The following is a 22,456-nucleotide window of genomic DNA, read 5'->3' on the forward strand; positions in this document are numbered from 1 at the left end:
CATCAACTCATCAATGGCAGCAGAAGCGAACGTCATCAAAACAACACCTTTGCCAGAGACACGAGACCAGCCAGGCTTCCGCCGATCTTACCAACGTCACTGAGTGTTCCCGCAGTGCTGCTCGCGGCGGACGAATACTTCGCGGTCTGCCTGATCAAGCCCCGGGGTAACCTGATTCCCGCTGCAGCCAGCAATCGCGGCAGAATTCCCGCGGTGATCAATGGGACGATGACTAGGAGGAATGTCTTGATCGGATGCTTGCGCGCATAGCGATAGATATCTCGCAGGAGCCGTCGAATGCGACTAATTATACGCTGCACGAACCCGGACCGTGGCCGCGCGCGCCGCGAAGAGGACGAGGAGGAAAAGATCGACGCGCTGGAGCGATTACTGTGGCTGCCCAGATTGAAGACGGCCGGCGACGAGTGGCGCGGGTGTGTCGTGTAGTATACGGTGCTGCGGCCGCTGGGCGATCTCTTGCGCACGAAGTAGCCGCCGCTGCTCGAGCGGTGGCTGCGCGAAGAGACCACCGAAGCGCCGTCGAACCAACCCATGGTGTGTGTGTTTCCGTCAGTTCGCAGTTGCTTTGTCGTGGTTTCAAGTTTGTTCTTCTGTCGGGGACAATTGCTTATGGGGGAGCGCGGTGTCTAGCTTTGTCGATGCAATTGGAAGGTGCGCAGTCTGAATATACGCCTTTAAGCTGGATGGAGCTTGACAGAGGATCAATTGCTCAATGATTCTCTAGAGGTTTCAGGACTCTGGAGTGTGGACTGCTGAGTTTCAATCCATGGATCGGGTGGCTGGGATGGGCCGAGCCGTCCTTGGAATCACGTGGTGATAATCTGTGGGTCTTGTCAAAAGCTGCCGGCCAATGATCAAAGTCTCCTCTCCACAGCCCTAACCCTAAACGTCTGGGTTGGATCATGCCAGATTTTCAAAGGCGTCATGATCTGCTCCCCAAAGGCTCAAAGCTTGAGGATAGGCGCATCTCTCTGAAACAGTTCTCGAGCTTTCGACCCTTAGTAGTATGCTATGGAGTAGTTGCTACAGTTTACACTTTACACTACCAGGTTTGCCACTCTGAAGATCTGCACTGAGGGCGATGTCGTAGTAGCTCCGGCTACTACAGTAAAATCAATTCCAAGATGATTTGGAGAAGGCGAGAGCAGTCGTTACTCGTCAGTTACTTATTCTACTCATGGTCTCGCCAAAAGACAGCTCAGGTGTCAGACAAGTTCATCAAACAGCATTTCCCGACACCACTATGAGAACTTCAACCTATCTCGTCACTAGACGTTCTGAGGCAATGCATGGGCAAAAATGACACGTATCCTCTAGTCGTTTCGCCCAATGAATGTAATCTGCAGAGCTCAAGATAAATCACAACCTTCACAAGCAGTTGTTGTCCATCCGAGGCCTCCATACTTATTCAAATGGTAGGCCTATCACGTGAAGATAAGGCTGGCGATGATATCACAGCCTGAATGCCAGCATGTTCAGTTCACTCTTTGGAACAAGTGCTACAATCGCGGCTTCTGTTGCAAGTAATCAAGATGTCAGGTAAGTATTCACTCACTATTTGCCTGATTTAGTAACTAACAGTGCAAGGTGAACCGGATTATTGTGGGTACTGCCGTTATGCATTCGATGGAGAGCGGTGCTCTGTTGGAATCCTGATGGGAATCTATCTGACAAGCACAGATGAGATCCTAGGCATAGCGCCTGATGCAACACCTGTGCAAATACGCAAGGCATATAAAATGTGCGCTATATCTGCGACTTCCAATAGGATAGTACCAACTAACAGCCTGCTGCAACAGAAAATCCCTAAAGTCGCATCCCGACCGTGTCCCCGTTGACTCTCCAGAACGAGAGTCCCGCACCCGTGAATTCCAACGGATTAATGACGCCTACTACACTCTTTCCGACCCGGATCGACGTCAGAGGTATGATAACGCCCGCAAAGCCAAGTCTACCGGTGCCTCGAGCACCGATGAAGATAGCAGCAATGGCGGGGTTGGCGGGTTCCCATGGTCGGCGTTCTCCTTCGGAGGCTCCGATCGCGACCGTGAGACTCGGGATTCTCGACAGTTTGGTTCGGTATTTGAGGAAATGCTCCGCGAAGAGGGGTTGGCGAGCGACGAGCAAGACGGCACGGGCCAGGCACGGGCAATGCCCACGAAGCGCTTCTGGTCCATCATCGGCGCGTTGAGCGGTGGCGCTTTGGGGTTCATCGTGGCTAATTTCCCTGGCGCTGTTGCGGGTGCCGTTGCGGGCAACAGGCTCGGCGCTGTCCGTGATGCCAAGGGCAAGAGCGTTTACGAGGTGTTTCTTGAACTCCCGCAATCAGATCGAGCGAGACTGCTTAGCGAGTTGGCGAGTAGGGTGCTGCAGTCAGCTGTTAATAGTCGATGATTTTACGACCTGAGTCCTTTTGGTTGATGAGCCTAAGAGTTTCCTTCTTTGCTTTTGATTGCACATTTATGCAGAGCGCCTGGGTTAATGATGTCGGGTTAATGATGTCTATGATGAACTTGGCAGTCATGAATAGTTACTGTTTGATAAAGCCGTCACTGTTCTATGATTCCATTACTGAATCATGCAATGCGCCAACTGGCGTAAGGGATTGGACGTTCACTGTCAACTGGTGTAGTCTGAAGCACCCGACCGGAATACAGTAGGAGGTTCTTGTTCTGGAAGAGTTCCCAGGCTTAGCGGTCGATCGATTTAGCTTGGCCTGGCCAATCTGGGGCTAGACCACCTGATGATGGCTGATGCTCCAACCGAGGGGCCGAGGGGCATGTCCATTCTCACCGCCTTTAAAGACGGGGAGTGGAACAACATACGTGTCCCTCTTTGAGGACGAAAGAGGACTCTCACCACAGGTTCTGGTATTGTTGTGTTGTGTGCTGCTGATTTTGATCCTCAGTAAAGCATCTTGTTGCAATTCTTGCATTTCGACCGAGTCATACAATGTCTACCGAAGCTGCTGGTATTTACCCTCCCTTGGAGAAGCGCCCTCTTCAGGGCACAATTTGTCTGTTCGACGTAGATGAGACGTTGACGCCGGCACGAAGGGTAGAATTGAGCCTTTCCCATTGTTCCCAACACATGCTGACAGTAGTAAACAGTCCGCCACTCCCGAAATGCTCGAGATCTTGTCGCGTCTTCGCCATAAATGCGCAATTGGCTTCGTCAGTATCCGCACTTTCACGCCGTGGATCGCGTACTCGGATTGACAATAAAACGGATATGCAGGTCGGCGGCTCCAATTTTGCAAAGCAGCAGGAACAGCTTGGCACACCGTCCATTCCGGTCACCTCCCTCTTCGATTTCTGCTTCTCGGAGAACGGCCTGACGGCATACCGCCTAGGCAAGCCTCTCGCTGGTAACAGCTTTATCCAGTGGCTTGGAGAGGACAAATACCAGGAAATGGTCAACTTCATTCTCCGCTATCTGTCTGAGATCAAGCTGCCGAAGAAGCGCGGCACGTTTATCGAATTCCGTACGGGGATGATCAACGTGAGCCCAGTGGGGAGAAATGCGAGCCAGGCGGAGCGAGATGAATTTGAAGCGTAGGCCTCCATTCTGTGACCAACATCACTTACACTGGCTACTCTAACGTTGAGAACAGGTACGACAAGGTTCACAATGTCCGGAAAAACCTCGTCGAGGCTCTGAAGCAAAAATTCCCGGATTATGGCCTCACGTAAGACCTGGTTCTTCATAGGCTAGTAAATGCATTGACGATTTTTCAGGTACTCTATTGGCGGGCAAATCTCTTTTGACGTCTTCCCCACTGGTTGGGACAAGACGTATTGTTTGCGGCATATCGAGGCCGAGAAGGAAATTTCCGGTATTGAGTACAAGACCATCCACTTTTTCGGTGACAAATGCTTCCCCGGAGGGAATGACTACGAGATCTACTCCGACCCGCGAACCATTGGGCATGCCGTCGAAGGGCCCGAGCATACCATCAAGCTCCTGAAAGAGATGTTCGACTTGTAAATGGAGCTTTTGTGCACAGAGTTTGCATTATTGCGTCCAAAGGAAAGAGCAATTACTTCTCGTCATGCAACGTTCTCGAACATGAATCGCAGATGGATCAGAGGGTAATTCACTTAACGAACTGACCGCGCTTGGAAAGAGCTAGAACTACTAGTTGTTCAAGCTGCAAAGCTTCCCTCGTCTTGTTCGAATACTTTGAATATACCATAGAATGCGGTAAAGGTGCTTTTTTGGCAGTCTCAAGCTGCACACAGGTCTGTCCCAGTGCTTGCATGCCCTAAGTTGGTCACCAAGCGGCTCCCAACATTGAAGCCGAACACCGGTAAACCTTCACCTTGGATCGCGGTTCCGTGTTACTTCGACGATCACGTTAGATTCGGCAGATTTAGTCGAATCCGGTTTAGAGCACCATGTTGAGAGACTACTGAACTGTAGGTACTGCTAATATCCATTCCATCAACATCTGATGATGTCGCGGATTCCAGACGGGAACGGTGTTGGGTGCTCCTTTAATAGCCGATGGACTAGCCACTATAGGAAGTTTTTTACTCATACACTTAACTTTGTTTGGTTAAGCATTCTTACTAAGAGCCGGGGGAAGCGGGACAGTCTCCCAAGTTCTCCGTGGAATGTCGTCAAATGTCAATTCGTCGACCGACGAGTGATTACATGATGCGACGATAGGCAAGTACGCCTACATGCTCCTACTCGAGCTTTATCGACATGGCGCCGAAAACGCGAGCCATCGAGGGGCCTCGGTTCCTCCTCCCTCGCTTGACATGGAACGGAACGTCGCCTCGCACGACCCTGTCACCCCTTCCAGGCACTTTATCATCGACGAGGCCGTCAAGTCGTCGCCATAAACATGCCTCGTCATCCGGCCGACAGCTGCACAAGGCATCCATAGTCCCGCAATCCCATCAATATTCCACACAAAGTATCTCTTCGTTGCCTGTTGCAAAAGTCAAAGGCGCGGCAACGGCTCTGTTGACAACCAAGAAAGCGGCCACGGAAACAACAGGGTCCAGCCCGATTCGCTACAATGGAGTCTACGTCGCGGTCTTCAAACCAGCCCGTCGAGCATTTCATGAGTCTGCAGTCCGACAACGAGACCATCACTTTGACACACTCAAATTCGTGCAGCGGCTCAGAGCCGAGGGGTTCAGCGAAGAGCAGGCGGCGGCGATGATGAAGGTCTTGAACGATGTGATTCAAGAATCGATCCAGAATCTTACCCGGACAATGGTTCTCAAAGAGGGTTCGTTTCCTCTTCCAAAAGAGTGACCGTGAACTCAGTCTAATGCGATTCAGACTCCGAACGAGCAATGTACACTCAGAAAGTCGATTTCGCAAAACTCCGCTCTGAGCTCCTGAATGCCGACTCGACCGAGGCACAACTCACCCGTTCCTCGCATGAGCGCATTGCCGCTGACTTGGCAAAATTGAATAACCGCCTGCGCGACGAAATCGGGCGCACCCAGGCGTCCGTGCGGTTAGATCTTAACCTCGAGAAAGGTCGGATCCGCGAGGAGGCAAACGCTCAGGAAATGCGGATCAAGGAGACCGAGACGAGAATCGAGCAAGAGGTTGCGGGGTTACGGGAGCGTGTTGAAGCGGTCAAGTTCTCAACGTTACAGTGGCTGATGTGAGTTCCATTCCCTCTATAGTGGCTGGAACAGGTTTAACATTTTCTCCAGGGGTGTTTGTACTGGTACTGCGGCATTGATCATTGGTGCATGGCGTCTGTTTATGTAAATTTGATTTGTATCTCCACAAAAATATGGTACATATTGGGCGCTGGAAGGTAGGCTGTGCAGTTGTCTCTGATGAATCTGATCTACAAAACCCAGACTTGAATTTTATCTGTCGAAAGGGCAGTACATTAGCGGGATTGATCACTTTCAATAGTATCTGATGCCCTGGACAAACGCAATGGAACATCTCTTGTCGCTTCAAAGATGCCTTGTGCTGCGTCAGCCTGAATTAGGGCCGAGCCATTTGATTTTGTGACTGGTGAGCCGGGTATTATCCTGTTGTCTGTCAACGTCCTGATTCGAATACTATGATAATGTCATAAGTATGATCCTGGAACGCCGTCTTCCTCTGGGCAAAGGATGCTACAGTCTGTCATGTCTACCAATACTCGTGCTCACCCCCAGATTGTGGTTGCGGCCATGGAACTGGGGTGTGCATGCACAGTCCAACAGTCCCTCTCTCATAATTTCCATCCATATGGGAGTGGAAACTATGGGAGGAGTCATTCTCTCCTCATAACAGTCGCATCTACGTATAGTTCGTACGTTACTATAGAGATGGCAGTGCCAATCTTTGCGCAGTGGCTGTTGATGCATCGCTCCATGACTCCTTCATTCTCAATCAAGTAGTTATTGGTGTGGGCTGAGATCCGGTTGATCTTGTTCTAGTCAGCGATCGTAATGTCCTTCCGTCCTTGGTCAAAATTGATGTGGAAATATTGACCCTTTTTGGCGAATCGAGCAGCCGACCTGCGCGCTACTCTTTTGGAGGACGTTGCCAGATTATGCAGCGCGCCGATAATTGACTCCAGGGTATCCTCAAGAGTAACAACATCACCAAGGCTGCTACCAACGCTTTGACTCCCATCCCTTTGCGACCCCGAAACTGCTTTCGAGCCTCCTGAAACAGAACTCGAATAGCCTGACGAAACCACTCGCCCATGAAAAGGCACCTCATTGGAGATCTCCCCTGTAATGGTTCCGTCAGATCAGAAGTTTTCTGAATATATTCGCAATCGAATGCATGTCGTCCAGCTGCCGGAGGGATCTCAGTCGCGGGCCTGGAGTTTAGGTGCATGTTGGCTCGGCCCCAAATGACGACTGTTACGAAGTCTTGCGAGGATTTCGTACTGAGCCAAATATCCGTTTGCAATTACGACTGGATTGATGGTTCGAAACCTCGAATTTTCGAACCGAAGAATGGGTCAGTCGGCTCTCTTCTCCGCGGACTCAGCGGCCTGTCACGTTCTCATCTTCGTTGGACTCCTTGGAACTTTCTAAGTAATTCTGAGTAGCATCTCGCAAGTATTCTGTTTTTCTTCAGTGCATAATCCTGCTGTTTAGACCCTTTTAGTAATTGGCTGTCGGTAAGAAGCAGCTTTTCGTTGATTTGTTTCGACGAGTTAGGGTTGGATGGGTTAGATTGCCTCACTCCGCTGATGTCACGATGAGTTCAGATCATTCAGATACACTTTGATGCCTTATAGATCACAATCATGAGCGGACATTCCAGCGATTATTTCACTTGCAGTCATTTATCATCTGATTTTACGTGTACGACTCAAAATTCGTCATGCAAGCCATCCTTCGGAGCTTGATTGGTCCTCGCAAAGAGCTGCACGACCTCAGCGGACGAGTAGCTGTTGTGACGGGCGGCAGCACGGGCATCGGGTTAGTCATTGGAGTCGTTACATATGTGAGCAACAGAATTTGACAACCAGCTCGCTGGCCACTAGATTCGAAGTCAGCCGTGCCTTCATTCAATGTCATGCCGCCAAGGTCATCATGGTTAGCCATAACTGGGACCATGGCGATGCGGGTCTACGCAATCTCAAGTCCGAATTCGGCGTCGAGACACCCGTGGAGTGGATTCAATGCGAACTAGGAAACCTGGAGGAAGTGAGAAAGGTGTTCTCAGACATTCGGAAGAACGAGGACAGGCTAGATATTGTGCGTCTTGCGTCCTCCCACCGTTCCTTTCCGGGAGTTTGCGGGTTGATCGGTAATGGTATCTTATATCTAGTTGGTTCTTTCCGCGGGCATCAACAGCAATAAGTTTGCGCTTGACCATGACGAGATTGAGAGAATCTTTGCCATTAATTGGCTGGGTCACCTCTACGCCGTCAATCAGTTGTATCCGTTGATGCGCCGCACCGCGAAAATGTCGCCAGACACGCCGGCGCCGAGAATCGTGTTTGAATCTTCCGACGTGCATCGCCTGGCGCCGTCCAACGTGAAGTTTCGGTCTCTTGGTATGGAGATGGTCGTTCGGCCCGCTCAACATGAACTAGAAGCTGATTCGAGTAAAGAGGAAATCAATAACCCCAAGCTCGGGCCCGTCGAGCTCTATGCACGGTCCAAACTTGCCGTTATCCTCGGTGTCAAGTATGGGCTGTTGCAAAGGGTGATTGACGCACACGGCGACCGCATTTATGCACTGAGCGTGCATCCTGGAACGGTCAGTATCGTGTCCCAGTCGCTAGCTCCGAAGTTCCGCTGATGGTTATTTTTCCTCACCAAGGTCAACACCGAATTGCAGCAGCAGTATCGAGAGGCGTATCCGGGCTGGCTTGGTTCGGTGTTAACCTACACGTCGCTCGCATTAGGTCGAAGTCCTGAGCAGGGCGCCTGCAGTGCCATGTATGACTCCCCTGCTCTTTACGAAAAATCGAGCCAATGTTGACACTCTTCCAGCTACGCTGCGAGCTCTCCAGAAGTTGAGAAGAAACGTTGGAATGGGGTTTACCTGACAGATCCGGTAAGAGTGATAGTATAATGTCGGTTGTTTTTCGTGGTAATATGATCTGATCTAGATCATAGGGTCAACTGGGAAAAGAGAGTTCTCAAGCTAGCGATCCACAACTTGGAGCTGCGCTTTGGGATCTCAGCATGAAAGTCATCAAACAGAAGCTTGGAGACGATGCACTGATCGACTGGGGTTCGGAGGGCAAGTGATAAGCTATAGAGATGGTTTATTCAGTCCAATATATTTCAAGAATAACGATGAACTTCGTTGTACAGAGACATTGTATCCTCAATTGAAAGCCATGTGGTCAAAAGCAGAGATCTGTACTAATAATGACAGTTGACACCAATGAAATTTTCAGAATGCTTGACCAGTTGATGGCCACTTTTTAAAGCTGAACTGAACCCCAAGATTAAGGTTTGCCTCCTGCCAGGCAACCACCGCGCTAATGTTATCGAAACAGTATGATTGGCTTTTCATATCTTATCAGCACGTGATAACGCGCCCTTCCCCAGGTACATAATCTCTCCATGTCCACTCGAGTCTTCAGCTTGACCTTGATTTCTGCCCATCAGGCTCTCTTCTTAAAATTTTCTCATGGGGAGCATCCTGGGCTGTCCTCAGTTTTGTGACGGAAATCATGGTGGTGCTCGAACGCACGATTCCCATCACAGGTAATCAGTTTCGCCTCTTCTTCGTTCCATCTCTTCGTTCCATGTCACTAATCTAGGTAATTTTCTTCAGAGGAACAAATGCGTTCCTTTGCTGATGCGTTCAGCTCGGCACAGAGACGGCCGGATGACCAGCGTCCAAATAAGCGGCGCAAGCTCGAGAATGCGGAAGCAGTCGATGTGACTGTGTCGGACGATGAGCTAAATCGGACGAAGCTAGACAACTACCTGACCTTATGTCGGCTAGTTCTGAACTTTGTATGTGGCGTTCGTGTGCCTAGCAATGACGATGAAACAGTCATTAACGAAATACTTTCCATTTAAGGCACCCCCAGCAACTTGCAATGATCCGGATCTCTCCTTGCCACTCACGGCCCAGGAGCTTCCCGTTCGAATAAAGCGCTTTCAGAACCTCCAAGACTCGGAAGCAGACACTTCGGTGAACGACGTTGATCTGAGCAAAGCAAACTCTGCTTATTGGCTGGAGCTGACGTCCACCCGGTGGAAGCGAACAGTGCTTGCTCAAAGATTGGAGTCTCCTACTTTGAGAGAATTCGATGAACACCTTCAGTTATTGCCGGTCTGCTTGGATACTTCGACTGGCAATGCTCCCACCGTCTGCTATCGGGCAGTTCTCTCCTGGTCACCCGATGCAAAGTCGTTTCAGCTATCATGCCGATTCCTATGGCGGGATGCAATCGATATTCCGTTTCGCCTAAGGCAAAATGCCAGAGAGATACTATTCAAGTACGCACCTCACGGGGAGGGTGTGTATCGTAACGATACGCTCACTCCCCCCGATAGAAGCCACAATTCCCAGCGATCATTCTTGAACAATTGGTCGCCACGTGACTTTTATGATAACGTCCACGTTCCAATGAACACCCCGGAAGCATCCTCCGACCTTGGCTGTGATCAGGTGAAATGCCAGCCCTATCCTTTTCAAAACAGAGCAGTGAGGTGGCTGCTGGAGAGAGAAGGTGTCGAGCTTAGGCCAGGTGGAAAAGTGGCACCTCGACAACAAGAAGACCCTGGCTTGCCGGACTCCTTCCAGGAATTCAGAGATTCCGATGGTCGACGTTGCTATGTCAGTCAATTGTATAAAGTCGTGGCTACGGATCTTTCGAATGTGCAAGACCCTAGGAAATTTTTCAAAGGTGGCATTCTAGCTGAAGAGATGGGGCTTGGGAAGACTGTGGAGATGATTCTTTTGTTCTGTCTAAATCGTCGTGTTGTATCCGACGACGAGTCGACGACGAACGCCAGTGGCCTAGTAGAGTCTGGAGCTACTCTGATCATCACGCCGCCGGCTATTCTTGAGCAGTGGAAACAAGAACTCCAGATGCATGCTCCATCGCTCTCGGTCTGTGTCTACGGAGGTCTACATGGGCACAAGAACTGGTCCACTAATCGACTTGTCCGAATGCTTACGAACCATGACATCGTTCTCACGACGTACAATGTTATTTCGAGGGAATTGCATTACACCATTGAACCCAACACGCGCAATTTGCGCCAAGAGAAACGTTTTAAGCACCGGAAAACACCCTTGGTTCGAATTTCTTGGTGGCGTGTATGTCTGGATGAGGCACAGATGATCGAAAGCGGCGTGAGCCATGCGGCTCAGGTCGCTCGCCGCATTCCCAGAGTCAACGCATGGGCAGTGACGGGTACTCCTATCCGCAAGGATTTGAATGATTTTCTTGGACTTCTTCAGTTCCTCAACTACGCCCCTATTTGCGATAATCCAGACATTTGGAAGAGTCTGTGTCGGGATTATCCTGCTGCGATTAAAGCACTCATCAAGAGTCTGGCACTGCGACACAACAAGGATCTGATCCGGGACGAACTAAAACTTCCGCCTCAAAAACGGGTTGTTATTACTATACCTTTCACGCCTGTAGAGGAGCAGCAGTATTTGCAATCCTTCGACAAAATGTGCCGAGAATGTGGCGTTGACTCTTCTGGCGCCCCTCTTCAAAACGACTGGGATCCCGATTCGCAAGCTGTGATTGAGAAGATGCGATACTGGTTGACGGTACTTCGTCAGACGTGCCTATCTGCCGAGTTTACGAGCAGCGATAACCTCCGGCCTGTTCTCGAAGTTTTGGACTCGATGATCGACCAAACCGAGTCACAGATCAGAACAGAGGAACGCTCGCTTCTTTTATCCCAGATTCAGAGGGGACAGTTGCTGGAGAATGCGCACCGTCCCAAGGAAGCTCTTGAGCTTTGGTTGAAAGCATTGAACCGGTCCAAGGAAATCGTCGAAGAATGTCGCGAGCAACTGCAGGCCGATCGCCCGAAGGTACAATGGAACAGCGCTTCATCTGACGTTGACGCTCCAAATCTCGATGGCAATGAAGAAGATCACGGGGAAAGAGAAAAGAATTCCCGTCTCGGGACATTGCGGTTGCGTCTGCGGAGTGCATTGGAAGTTCAACACATCTGCGAGTTCTTCACGGGTAATGCGTACTATCAAATCAAGACTAATCCCAAACTCACGGAACCTGATTCGGAGGAATACAAGGAGCTGGAGAAGGCCGAGACCGAGGCCTATGAAGCTGCCAAGCAAATTCGTCGAGAAATCCTAGCAGAAGTAGCACAGCGGGTGCGGACGTCAATGAAGAATGTCGACGAAAAGGCCCAGAAAAAATCGTTCGCCACAATTCCGAGAATGAACCCTAAGCTTCCGGCTCTGGGCTTGCAAGCACGACGGATGCTAGAAAAAGTCGAGGATTTTTGCGAGCTTATGAATAAGCACGCGGAGCAGTTTGAAGAGTGGCGATCAGTCATGGTCAACTTACTCACTCAGTCTTTGGTCGATGAAGAGGGAGATGGGGATCTTCAGGGTGATGAGTATGAGACGTCGACAAAGCATCAAGATGAAATGTACGTTTATTACGAAGCGCTGCGCACTCTGCTCGCCGATCGCCAGGAGGCTATCAATGGCCAAAAAAATCTTCTTGTCGGAAACCAGGTCAAATTGGGCATCAACCAAGCGAAGCAGGGCAACGGCCCCTCCCCGCAGCTCTATCTAGACCTCATGCGAACTCGAGGTGAACTCAAGCGTCCTTCAGGAATGGGGTCACTTCGAAAGATCATCAGTGATCTTCGCGGCTTGACTACATCTTTAGAATGGCAAGGAGGTGAAGGGAGTAGCCGCGCTGGAGCAGAGCTGATGCTCGTGGACGAAGCCATTGATCGTGTCAGTCGAATGTCAACCGAGCAAAACAAAACACTGTCTGCTTTGGAGAAGGAGATTGACCTTTTTCGCGAAACCATGAATCGTCGACTCGAATACTATCGCCAACTGCAGGAGATTTCCGACTCAGTCGCCCCGTATGACGAGGAAAGTGTCGGAAAGCCACTGAACGAGGAACTTTGGGAATCGAAGCTTCGATATGAGTCGGAGGCAGAGACGAAACTATGCACTCTGCGATCGAAGCGAAGGTATCTGCTTCATCTGCAAGATGATTCCGATGGAGACCCGAACTCAAGAATGTGTGTGATTTGCCAGTCTCCCTTTGAAATTGGTAAGCTCATTTTCCGTTGCTATAGCTTTCCTATACATTCTGACTTCGGTATACAGGTGTCCTAACTGTTTGCGGCCACAAATACTGTCGCGAGTGCCTTGACATGTGGTGGCGTCAGCATCGTAGCTGTCCGACCTGCAAGAGAAAATTGTTGAATCTCGACATCCAGCAGATTACATACAAGCCGTCAGAGGCTACTGTGCGCGAAGAAAACGCTCAAACCAGGCACGAGGTGGACCGCTCCCTCACAAATTCCATTTACACTAGCATCAATACGACGATGCTGCAGGAAATTCAGCAAATTCATCTTCGAATGTCTTATGGATCTAAGATCGATGCTCTGGGGCGCCACATCTTGTGGCTCCGCCAACATGATCCTGGGGCCAAATCCATTATATTTTCTCAGTACAAGCGTTTTCTCCACATGCTTGGTATGGCATTCTCCAAGTTCGGGATTGGTTTTAGCAGTGCAGATGCGAAGAATGGCATCCGGAAGTTCAAAGAAGATCCATCCGTACGTGACCGCCCCTTGTGCCTTTACCCACTCGTTGACATTGGCGCTGATTCGAAAACCAGGTGGAATGCTTCCTTCTTCATGCCAAAGCACATTCATCGGGCCTGAACCTCGTCAATGCCACGCACGTATTCTTCTGCGAGCCTCTGATCAATACAGCAGTTGAGTTGCAGGCGATTGCACGCGTTCATCGCATCGGCCAACACCGTCCGACCACCGTCTGGATGTATCTGGTGTCCAACACCGTCGAGGAGTCCATCTACGAGATCTCCGTTGCACGTCGCCTCGAGCACATTAAGAAGAGAGAAGAGCAGCTGCAGTCGCCGGGTTCCCGCGACCATGACGTGACTACGGCGGAGGACATCACTGAGTCAGCAATTGATTCGGCAAACTCCTTGGCACTGCAGGATGTGATGCCCAGTAAGCTGTTGGAATCCTCTGGGCAAGAACTCGTGCCCAAAGACGACCTCTGGCAGTGTCTCTTCGGACGGGTCCCGAAAAGGTCGACCGCTGACCTGAACGGTATTGAGCGTGAAGTTGGCCGATTCCTGAGAGCAGAGGCTGCGGAGGAGAGAAGGCGTCAAAATCTAGCGAGCACAGAAAGGAACTGAAGCCGACAATTGCTGATCTATTCTTTCTGTCTCACTTTGCTTGCCTCGTGCAACTTTTAATTCGCAGTTCAAAAGGTTGGGTTTGGTCTTCGAAGGGATTGATATTGCCAAAGGATCGCTGTTTTATATAGATTATTAGTGACAAAAAGAATGTGACGGTTGTCTTTGCTTCTGATATCTATTCGCTCTCAATAATATGGAAGGGATTCTGGCCCTGAGTTGCCTACCTGCTTCTGAAGGTCCTGATAACCCCAACCCTAACCCTGCTCAATGAATGTAGGAGTCACGTGATAGGTCGATTCCGCAAACTCCGCAGTCGTCAGTCTCTGTGCCTGGAGACAAGTATCCCAGTAGGGTGTTAGAGTAGTAGTGTACCGTCTCCCATGCACATACATCATTCAACAGCGACTTTTGAGCTAAATTCCGTAGCAATGCGTTGAATGCGAATCATTCTCTTCAAACCTGTACTATCATGTCTACAAGTTCAGCAACCGAAAGCCCCGAGGCTCGAGAATTGAGCCTGGTCTCCAAAGTGGAACTTCGAATCGCGCTGGCCGACAACGATGAGAAATTGCAACGTCTGCTGCAGACGTACCTGGCGCCGTTGCTCCTGAAGTTGGCGTCGGACAGTCTCGCGGTGCGCAACAAAGTCATTTCAGTCTGCCAGCACATCAACACCCGCATTAAACCGCAGTCGATCGAGCTGCCGGTCCCCGCGCTGTTGAAGCAATTCAAGGAGCAGTCTTCACAGTTGATCCGCCACTTTGACCTGCTTTACATCCAGAAAGGTCTTGACCGTCTGGATCCCTCTGTGAAAGCGGAACTTTTGCCCATCGCCCTGGAAGGGGTTGCGAAGTTGGATGCATCCTCTTCCCAGGCGGCGGTGATGTTTAATTTGATCTTGAGGTTGCTGCCTTTGTTGAATTTGCCTCCGAAGGGCAGCCCGGAGGACGCAAGTCTGAAAGAGAAACTCAACTTGTCAGATAAAGACACCCGATTTCTGGCACGTTGGCTGGGAAAGCTTTTTTTATTGTCTCCGGCAGCTCTCAACAGCGAGCACTGCCCTGGGCTGTCCAAGTCAGAGTACAAGTTCTTGAATAAATCTGCCTCGTTTGCTGAGGTCTGGGATGCGTCGAAGGAGGGTGGCTTGAATCTCACCGAGACAAAAGTGGCTGCTGTGAAATTTCTTGCAAGTGGCGCTTTCACAGACTCTGAGAGATTCATCCCCGCCGTCATAGCCTCTGCAGACTCCAACTCGCGCATATCGAGTATTGGCGATGAGATGCTGAAACGGTTCAGTCCGAACCTCGACGATGCAGACGTCGTGGATGAGCTGTATCGGCTCTACCTCGGAACGGAAGGGCAAGATCCTGCGCTTCCTGTGCATACGCCACTCCGGGTAAAGATTCTAGGTTTGCTCGGGAAGTCTGCCAAAGCCACCACTTACACAGATGGGATCCTACGGGTGCTGGACGATGGCTTATTTTCGGACATGGGCAGTGCAGCACAGGGGTTGCAAGCTTCCAAGTTACGCGCACAAATCTTTACATTTCTCACCTGGGTTGTTCGTATGGGCACTCCATCTGATCTCAGAGCTATCGCTCCCAGAGCCGTGGAAGGTCTTCAGGAATTTATCGACTCTCAGGGCTGGCCGGATCCGAGTCTCACCGGCCGGAAGCTATCCCATAGTGACACGACTTTACGTGGCTCGGCATATGAGGCCATTGGAATCCTGGCTCCCAAGATACAAAACGAGGACGGAAGAGACTCTGCACCTCTGAACATAGACGTGGTGAGATGGCTGTTCACGTCGCTTGCCTCTGACGGATCTAGCCCGGAGATACACGTCAGCATTGAGCAAGCTCTAGGGAATGTCTTGAACTCGTGGGCCGGAAATACTACCGAGGACACCCAGGTTGAACTCGACTCTCTGCTACGGAAACACATGATGAACGGCATCTTGTTTCCGCCGGGCTCTGAAGATCCTGACACGGGATATAAGCTTGTACGCAGCACGCGCTACGCGGCAGTGCGATATGCCAACCGGTGTCTCCCTTACAGCCACAGCACTGCACGGTTCATAGACTTGTTGGCAATTAACTCTGGTGATAAGGAAGGCCGGGAGCTCGCAGAGGAAGGCCGGAAAGGGCTAGATCCTTATTGGTTCCGGTTGATGAACCCGAGGCGGGATGGAACCGCATTGCCCGCATCAGAGGAAGATCCAGGGGATCTGTGGTATCGATTCCCAGAATTCACGGCTGCAACAAAGGATCTGGCTGCATTCTATAGTTCGGACAACATTCAGAAGGACTTGGATCTGGCGCCGATGATCAGATTCTGCAAACTTCTATTGACTCGCGAAGCGTTTCTGAAGGGTCAAATACCTGCTCCAATTGATCATGACTGGGAGCGCAGAATTGATACTCTCCTGTCGTCAGACGCGGCTGCTCGGACCGCAGTCAGGACGTACATTCGGCAATTGCACGAGCCTGCGGTCTTACATGTTTGGCTTCGAGATGCAATTTCCGGTTTGTGCCGTCATACGGGGATATCCGCCGCGGATTGCGGGAAAGATTTCGTGGAAATTGCATCGCTGACGCCCAATGATTTACTCGGTGGTGTCGTTGACAGAGTAGCCGCGCTCCTGGATCGTGTCTACTCCACCAGCGATCCCAGCACGCAGAATCTCGCTGCAAAGGCCGTGGGTATACTGGTATCCCATCCAACCTTTCCTGAACATGATTGCCAGCAACTGTATGCAGGTCTACTGCCGCGTCTCTCCGGATGGAAGGAAGCCTTTGGACAGGCCGCCGTTCACATCCGAGGGGCGCTACTGGCCGCCGCCTATATCCTCAGCAGGCTTTCATATCGCAAAAGATTGTCCGTCATATCTGACAATCAGATCAGAGAAACCATTGCTCTCGTGCTCGATATGCTGGTCAACGCGCGTGATTCACAACTTCAGATTACGGCGCAGCTTGTCGTCGGTATGTTTGCGCTGTCCCAGTTGCTGGATCCGGCAATCATGTCGGAGCTGGGATATTGGGAGTCAGTAAAGACCAAGTTGATCCAGAATGGGAAAAAGGAGCAGGAATCCGCTATCATTGCCCTCGGCCGTCTGTCCCTTGTTTTGCCAGTCAATGGGGACGACAGAAAAGCTCTCCTGGACTCTCTGTGCGGCTTGCATGAGATCCGAAAGCCAGAGGTTCAGTTTTCCGTCGGCGAGGCTCTTTGTACCGCTGTGGCTGGATGGGCGTCCAAGTCTCTGATTGGGGAGTTTGATGTTGACGCGGCGGCGTTGGAGTCGGATATTCCAGGCTCTGTGCTGTCGGAAATGACGGACAGATTCATTGATAACTGTCGTGCGTCGAAGCCATCTCTCCGCAAGGCTTCTGTTATCTGGCTGCTCTGCTTGGTAAAATACTGCGGCCACCTCCCAGATGTCCGATCGCGACTTCGGAAGTGCCAGGCCGCATTCACCGGTGTGTTGGCCGAAAGGGACGAACTCGTCCAGGAGTGCGGCTCCAGAGGGTTGACCCTTGTGTATGAGATGGGTGACCAGGAGCTCCGGGACGATCTTGTGCGGGACTTGGTCCGGTCGTTTACCACCACGGGACCGAATCTCAGTGGTAAGGTCACTGGCGACACGCAACTTTTCGAACAAGGCGCCTTGCCAACGGGGGCCAATTCGTCCATCACGACCTATAAAGACATTCTCAACCTCGCCTCCGAAGTTGGCGATCCGAGCCTTGTCTATCGATTCATGTCTCTGGCATCCAACAACGCGATCTGGGCCAGCAGAGCTGCATTTGGCCGCTTTGGTCTGAGCAGCGTACTGTCGGACTCCAGTGTCAATGGCTACCTGTCCAAGAATCCTAAGATCTACCCCAAGCTCTATCGATACCGATTCGATCCGAACCCGAATGTGCAAAGATCCATGAACGATATTTGGCAAGCGCTTGTGAAGGACCCCAATGCGATCCTGGATACCCATTTCGACTCCATCATGGAAGATTTACTAAGCAACATCTTGTCCGGGAAGGAGTGGAGAGTCCGGCAGGCCTGCTGCGCGGCGATCGCCGACCTTCTACAGGGCCGCAAGGTCGAGAAGTATGACAGGTATCTAAACGAGATCCTCACCAAGGCGTTTAAAGTGCTGGATGACATCAAGGAGTCGGTTCGCGCAGCAGCTCTTCGGCTCTGCCAAACTATCATAAACATGCTGGTCCAGACGTTGGAAACCGGTGACACGACTTCAAAACGAGCCCAAGTCATGCTGGGACACGTTGTGCCGTTCCTTCTCGGCTCAGGAGGCATGGAGGCAAGCGCACAAGAGGTCCAGGCCTATGCAATCACAACGTTGATCCAGATCATCAAGAAATGCCCCAACGCGTTGCTGCGTCCGTATATTCCGCAAATCTTGGAGAAGTTCCTGGCTTCGCTCAGCTCCCTGGAACCGCAAGCTGTGAATTACATTCATCTCAATGCCGACAAATATGGCCTCACAGGTGATGAGATTGATAAAATGCGGCTCTCGAGCATTCGCATGTCGCCCATGATGGAAACCATCGAACGATACCTACTCGATGGTCTGGATGAGGCTAGCATGAAGGATACGGCGAGTAGACTGGAAGGGGTTCTACGAACCGCCGTAGGGTTGCCCTCCAAGGTTGGATGTAGCCGAGTGCTCGTGCATTTGAGCACCCGAAGCTATCACTTCCGACCCTATGCGGATAAGTTTATGCAACTCTTGAAGAAGAATGTGCTGGACCACAATGATACCGTGAGCGTCTCCTACAGCTACGCACTCGGATATCTCATGCGATTGGCGAGCGATGGGCGCGTGGTTGACACCATTGAATTTGCCAAGGGGTTATACTTTGACGCTGAAGAGCCTCGACGCCGGGTTGTGTCGGGCGAGATCATCCATTTCATGGCCAAATTGTCGAGCGATCGATTCGCTCATTTCGCGTCAGCGGCGCTGCCGTTCGTTTTTGTGGCCAAGCACGACACTGACGAGCAGGTTCGCGATCCGTTTGAGAAGACGTGGCAGGATCATGTCGGTGGACCGCGTGCTGTGTCCCTGTATCTGAGCGAAATCCTTCGCATCGTGTCGGAACGGCTCGACTCGCAAAGCTGGGCCATCAAGCACACGGCAGCGTTCGCAGCCGCAGCTGTCGTCAACAGTCTCGAGTCCTCCTTGAATCAGACCACGACTGCAGAGTCCGTCTGGCCTGTGCTGGAGAAGGCGCTTGGCGGGAAGACGTGGGAGGGCAAGGAGACCGTGCTCGATGCTTTTGTGAAGTTTACGGCGAATGCAAAGTCGATCTGGCAGCACGGAGGCGAGATTGGTGAGAAGATGAAGGTGAGGGCGCCCATGCGGCTGGCTCAGTCCTTTTTTTTTTTTTTCTTTTCTTCTTTGAGCGTCATTTGGACTAACCAATGAGGCCGCCGAGCAGGCCATCATTCTCCGGGAAGCGAGGCGAACCAACGTCGCATACCGGCCTCATGCGCTGAATGCGCTGGCGGAATTTGCCCGCATTCGACAAGACCTGTACCTCCTCCACGACGCCATCCAGATTGTTAGGACGGTCATCGAGCAGGAGACCAACCAGGATGGGAGCCATGACCCGGAGAGGATGGACGTTGGCCCGGATCCGAGAGCCTCAGCCCGGTAAGTGTGAAATTGGGGTTTGATTGGGTCACGAATCCACTCTGAACAAATGTCTGTGCCCAGAACCGAGGCTACGTTCGCGGCTTGTACAAAGTGTCTCCTGCATTGCGTTAATCTTGGTGCGCGGGACGAGTCCAGCATGGCTTCCGGTGAGTTCCATTATGGAGAGGAATCGGCTACATACTAGTTATTTTTTCGAAATAACAAAAACTATCGGCCGATTTGCATCTGACAGACTGAGCTAACTGAACTGTAAATAGGCACGGAAGAGGTCCTAGCCACTCTTCCCTCCATCCTCGAACCTGCATTACGGGGCAGTGCTCGGGCGGTGCTGGATGCGCTCTACACGGGTCTGCGGCACGTCTTTGACCTGTTTCAGCGCCGTTTCGAGGCCATTAGCACCAGTGGCGACGGGACCGCCGATCAGGATATGCTAAGCAGATCCCTGCGTCTGCTTGCCGATCACCTTCTGTTTCGAGATGACCTGGATCCGACAACGGAGACCCTGCGTACCAAGCGGGCACAAGCGTCGGAAGCGTTCCTCGTCGCTTGTCGAGCGGGGCGGCTGGAAACTCGGACGAGTGCAGCAGCAGCAGCAGCAGCGCATCGCCAAATCCACCATTGGCTGTCCCAGGAGCGGGCGGGACCGGTCCAGCAGATTCTGCGGCGGACTTTGGAGCGGTTCGATTGATTAGCGGATAAACTCCGTTGACATATCCTTTCCCTGGTCGGTAATAATCTAGGGGATGGCCCGCTTCTTTTTCGTATTTCCCACGTGGTTGACAGCCGCCATGATTAGCCTTGTCTAGCATTTCGTTGAACTGGGAGCGGGCAGGAATATCTAGTACATAATAGATTAATCGACTGATTGGGTAATGAGTCAGAGAGAGAACTTCAAGTGTTACCTTTTAACCCAGCCTGCAGGCGAATCGACGCCTGCTAATATTACCTGGGAGCCGTTGTTGCTTTGACCGGTCTGAAGAAGCGAAGATTTCTCGAGAGGATTTGAGTTTGTTCCGATTACTTATCTAAAAACCGCCAAGCTCCTCAGCCACGACGAACTGGGATCACATCTCGTTCAAGTCCGAAACTCCGAGTTGATATTATTATTCTTCTCCTCGGGATGTCTGGGACGAAGAATTGATGTATGTAGACGTTCGTACAACCTTACAAGGGTATTTGCCTACATGGACACCTTGCATGCGCTGCATCGGGCACAACTCGGCGAAAGAGCACAATCACCCCCGAACCAACCACTTTCATTGACCGCGCCCAACAATGCGAATCGAGTCAACTTCCAGAACCCCCAGATAATCTATACATATGTAGTCCCTCCTGGCTGCGAGAGTGGAATCGGACTCGTACAGGAACCAACACCGTCCGAGTCATGAACCCGAAAGTGAGGAGTCTGCCTTTGATAAGGATATAAATCCAGCTTCGACACGTAATACGTATTACATACATACTACTTCCTACATGGTCTGGAGTGGAGTGTTGACAGTTGACTCGAGGATCAAAGCGACTTTGGGCCCCACGAAGCCACGCCAGTCTGGTGCAGATGGTGCTGGGATTGGAGCACTAAGCAACCCTGTTCAATAGTCTGGATCGACTACTCGTAACTATGTACAGACCAAATTAAACTAACTACAAGACCTGTTAGTCACCAGACTATTACTCGGACTATTGGTGTAGAAATTACACCGTCAGGCATCCTGGCATGATGGCATCTTGGAACTGGCAGTGTGGTCTGGCACTATCATGACATTGTTAATTCTTCTAGGGCACCAGTGAGAGAGTCATTTGGTTTAATATGGAAGTATTGTTGTTGGACGCGAAAAGGCGAAAGCAACGAATTTGCACTTCCCGAAAGAGATGAGCGAAAGGGGGGGTTGTCGGACCGTTTAAGCTCTTGGGCAATGTGAGTAAAATAACCTAAAGCGTAGTTAGGTTATGTAATCTGGCCGTGGCGGAAGGTCTCCGCGGGCGGCAGGCAGATCGATCATCGATGAGTCGATCCTGAATCACATTCCATAACCTACTGTATGGAGTACATATACATACTTTGAACGCACTGTCGTTAGGCCTCCTATGGACGGAGTACAGTAGCCTGCAGTCTCGGAAACCTTGACTCATTCTCTAAATGACTGGAGCTGATCGACCCGTTAAACGGCACGAAGCATGGACCAAACTGTTTGGCCTTTTGGGCCTTTTGGCAGATGCAAAATTTACCAACGGACAACTAACTTTGTACTTAACTAGTTGAACCTAGCTTTAACTTCTCCATGACTGCGGTCTGCGGGTGGAAATATTTCTCTTCCAACTGCGACAGACCCTTCACATGGCGCGGTGCAGAACACGATCAAACATTTCCGGCCGGTGATTGGACCTTGGAGAAACAAGGGAGTGCACTATTCCACAAGTAGAAACTCCTTGATATGCACCAACCAATCCGCTGAGGGCATGGACGACGCTAAGCCTGGAGTTGCTTGCCTTGCAGATGCCGCTATGTAATTTTTTTTGTAATGTCCTCCGTCGTGACGAAGAGGTACGTAACTTATTACATTACTGAGTACCGAATTCGTCTTAGCTTCATGCCAATGATAGGTACCGGGTTACTCTGGTACGGTGGTAGTTACCCCATACTCCGTGCAAATGACGAAGACATGTCACATGACACATGGAGCAACGGGAAATTCCTCAGTCAAGAACAAAATGCAGAGAGGAATCGTGGCAAGCCGTGTTGTGTCAGTCGGACCGACTTGATCGAGAACAGGATCGAGAGCCTTGCCAGGTCATGTAACTAACGAGTACTTGGGATTTCCTTGAAAAGGTTAACCTAGGTCTATTACATAGTTACTTACATGTACAGATCTCTGACGGAGAGTTCCGAGCCACGGCCACAGTTGCTTGGACTAGAATAGACAAAAGGTCCCTGACTCTTG

At 51.0% G+C, this 22,456-nt stretch overlaps 7 protein-coding genes across 7 annotated transcripts; 6 read left to right on the forward strand and 1 right to left on the reverse strand.

Moving 5' to 3' along the window:
• Nucleotides 1-35: 35 nt before the first annotated feature.
• On the reverse strand, nucleotides 36-554 carry VTN31DRAFT_6816 (uncharacterized protein; the record flags this gene model as incomplete). Its single annotated transcript, XM_069407468.1, has 1 exon — nucleotides 36-554. One exon carries the CDS (start codon nucleotides 552-554, stop codon nucleotides 36-38), a length of 519 nt encoding a protein of 172 aa, XP_069258119.1.
• Nucleotides 555-1,553: 999 nt separating this feature from the next.
• On the forward strand, nucleotides 1,554-2,415 carry VTN31DRAFT_6817 (uncharacterized protein; the record flags this gene model as incomplete). Its single annotated transcript, XM_069407469.1, has 4 exons — nucleotides 1,554-1,560; nucleotides 1,609-1,623; nucleotides 1,702-1,762; nucleotides 1,821-2,415. The coding sequence occupies 4 exons, from the start codon at nucleotides 1,554-1,556 to the stop codon at nucleotides 2,413-2,415; spliced, it is 678 nt and encodes a 225-aa protein (XP_069258120.1).
• A 558-nt stretch (nucleotides 2,416-2,973) lies between these two features.
• On the forward strand, nucleotides 2,974-4,008 carry VTN31DRAFT_6818 (uncharacterized protein; the record flags this gene model as incomplete). The annotated part of the gene is made up of 5 exons (XM_069407470.1): nucleotides 2,974-3,078; nucleotides 3,132-3,194; nucleotides 3,259-3,575; nucleotides 3,635-3,709; nucleotides 3,759-4,008. 5 exons carry the CDS (start codon nucleotides 2,974-2,976, stop codon nucleotides 4,006-4,008), a joined length of 810 nt encoding a protein of 269 aa, XP_069258121.1.
• A 723-nt stretch (nucleotides 4,009-4,731) lies between these two features.
• VTN31DRAFT_6819 (uncharacterized protein) lies at nucleotides 4,732-5,763 on the forward strand (the record flags this gene model as incomplete). The annotated part of the gene is made up of 3 exons (XM_069407471.1): nucleotides 4,732-5,266; nucleotides 5,320-5,653; nucleotides 5,706-5,763. The coding sequence occupies 3 exons, from the start codon at nucleotides 4,732-4,734 to the stop codon at nucleotides 5,761-5,763; spliced, it is 927 nt and encodes a 308-aa protein (XP_069258122.1).
• Nucleotides 5,764-7,335: 1,572 nt separating this feature from the next.
• VTN31DRAFT_6820 (uncharacterized protein) lies at nucleotides 7,336-8,717 on the forward strand (the record flags this gene model as incomplete). The annotated part of the gene is made up of 7 exons (XM_069407473.1): nucleotides 7,336-7,433; nucleotides 7,499-7,712; nucleotides 7,786-8,014; nucleotides 8,072-8,220; nucleotides 8,284-8,402; nucleotides 8,457-8,520; nucleotides 8,583-8,717. 7 exons carry the CDS (start codon nucleotides 7,336-7,338, stop codon nucleotides 8,715-8,717), a joined length of 1,008 nt encoding a protein of 335 aa, XP_069258123.1.
• Nucleotides 8,718-9,148: 431 nt separating this feature from the next.
• Nucleotides 9,149-13,840, forward strand: VTN31DRAFT_6821 (uncharacterized protein; the record flags this gene model as incomplete). The annotated part of the gene is made up of 5 exons (XM_069407474.1): nucleotides 9,149-9,182; nucleotides 9,253-9,437; nucleotides 9,505-12,715; nucleotides 12,772-13,229; nucleotides 13,292-13,840. 5 exons carry the CDS (start codon nucleotides 9,149-9,151, stop codon nucleotides 13,838-13,840), a joined length of 4,437 nt encoding a protein of 1,478 aa, XP_069258124.1.
• Nucleotides 13,841-14,312: 472 nt separating this feature from the next.
• Nucleotides 14,313-20,205, forward strand: VTN31DRAFT_6822 (uncharacterized protein; the record flags this gene model as incomplete). The annotated part of the gene is made up of 4 exons (XM_069407475.1): nucleotides 14,313-19,205; nucleotides 19,300-19,514; nucleotides 19,578-19,663; nucleotides 19,775-20,205. 4 exons carry the CDS (start codon nucleotides 14,313-14,315, stop codon nucleotides 20,203-20,205), a joined length of 5,625 nt encoding a protein of 1,874 aa, XP_069258125.1.
• Between the last annotated feature and the right edge of the window lie 2,251 nt (nucleotides 20,206-22,456).

This window comes from Thermomyces dupontii (assembly GCF_041956625.1).
Source record: "Thermomyces dupontii strain NRRL 2155 unplaced genomic scaffold VTN31scaffold_8, whole genome shotgun sequence".
In the NCBI taxonomy this organism is placed as follows: domain Eukaryota; kingdom Fungi; phylum Ascomycota; class Eurotiomycetes; order Eurotiales; family Trichocomaceae; genus Thermomyces; species Thermomyces dupontii.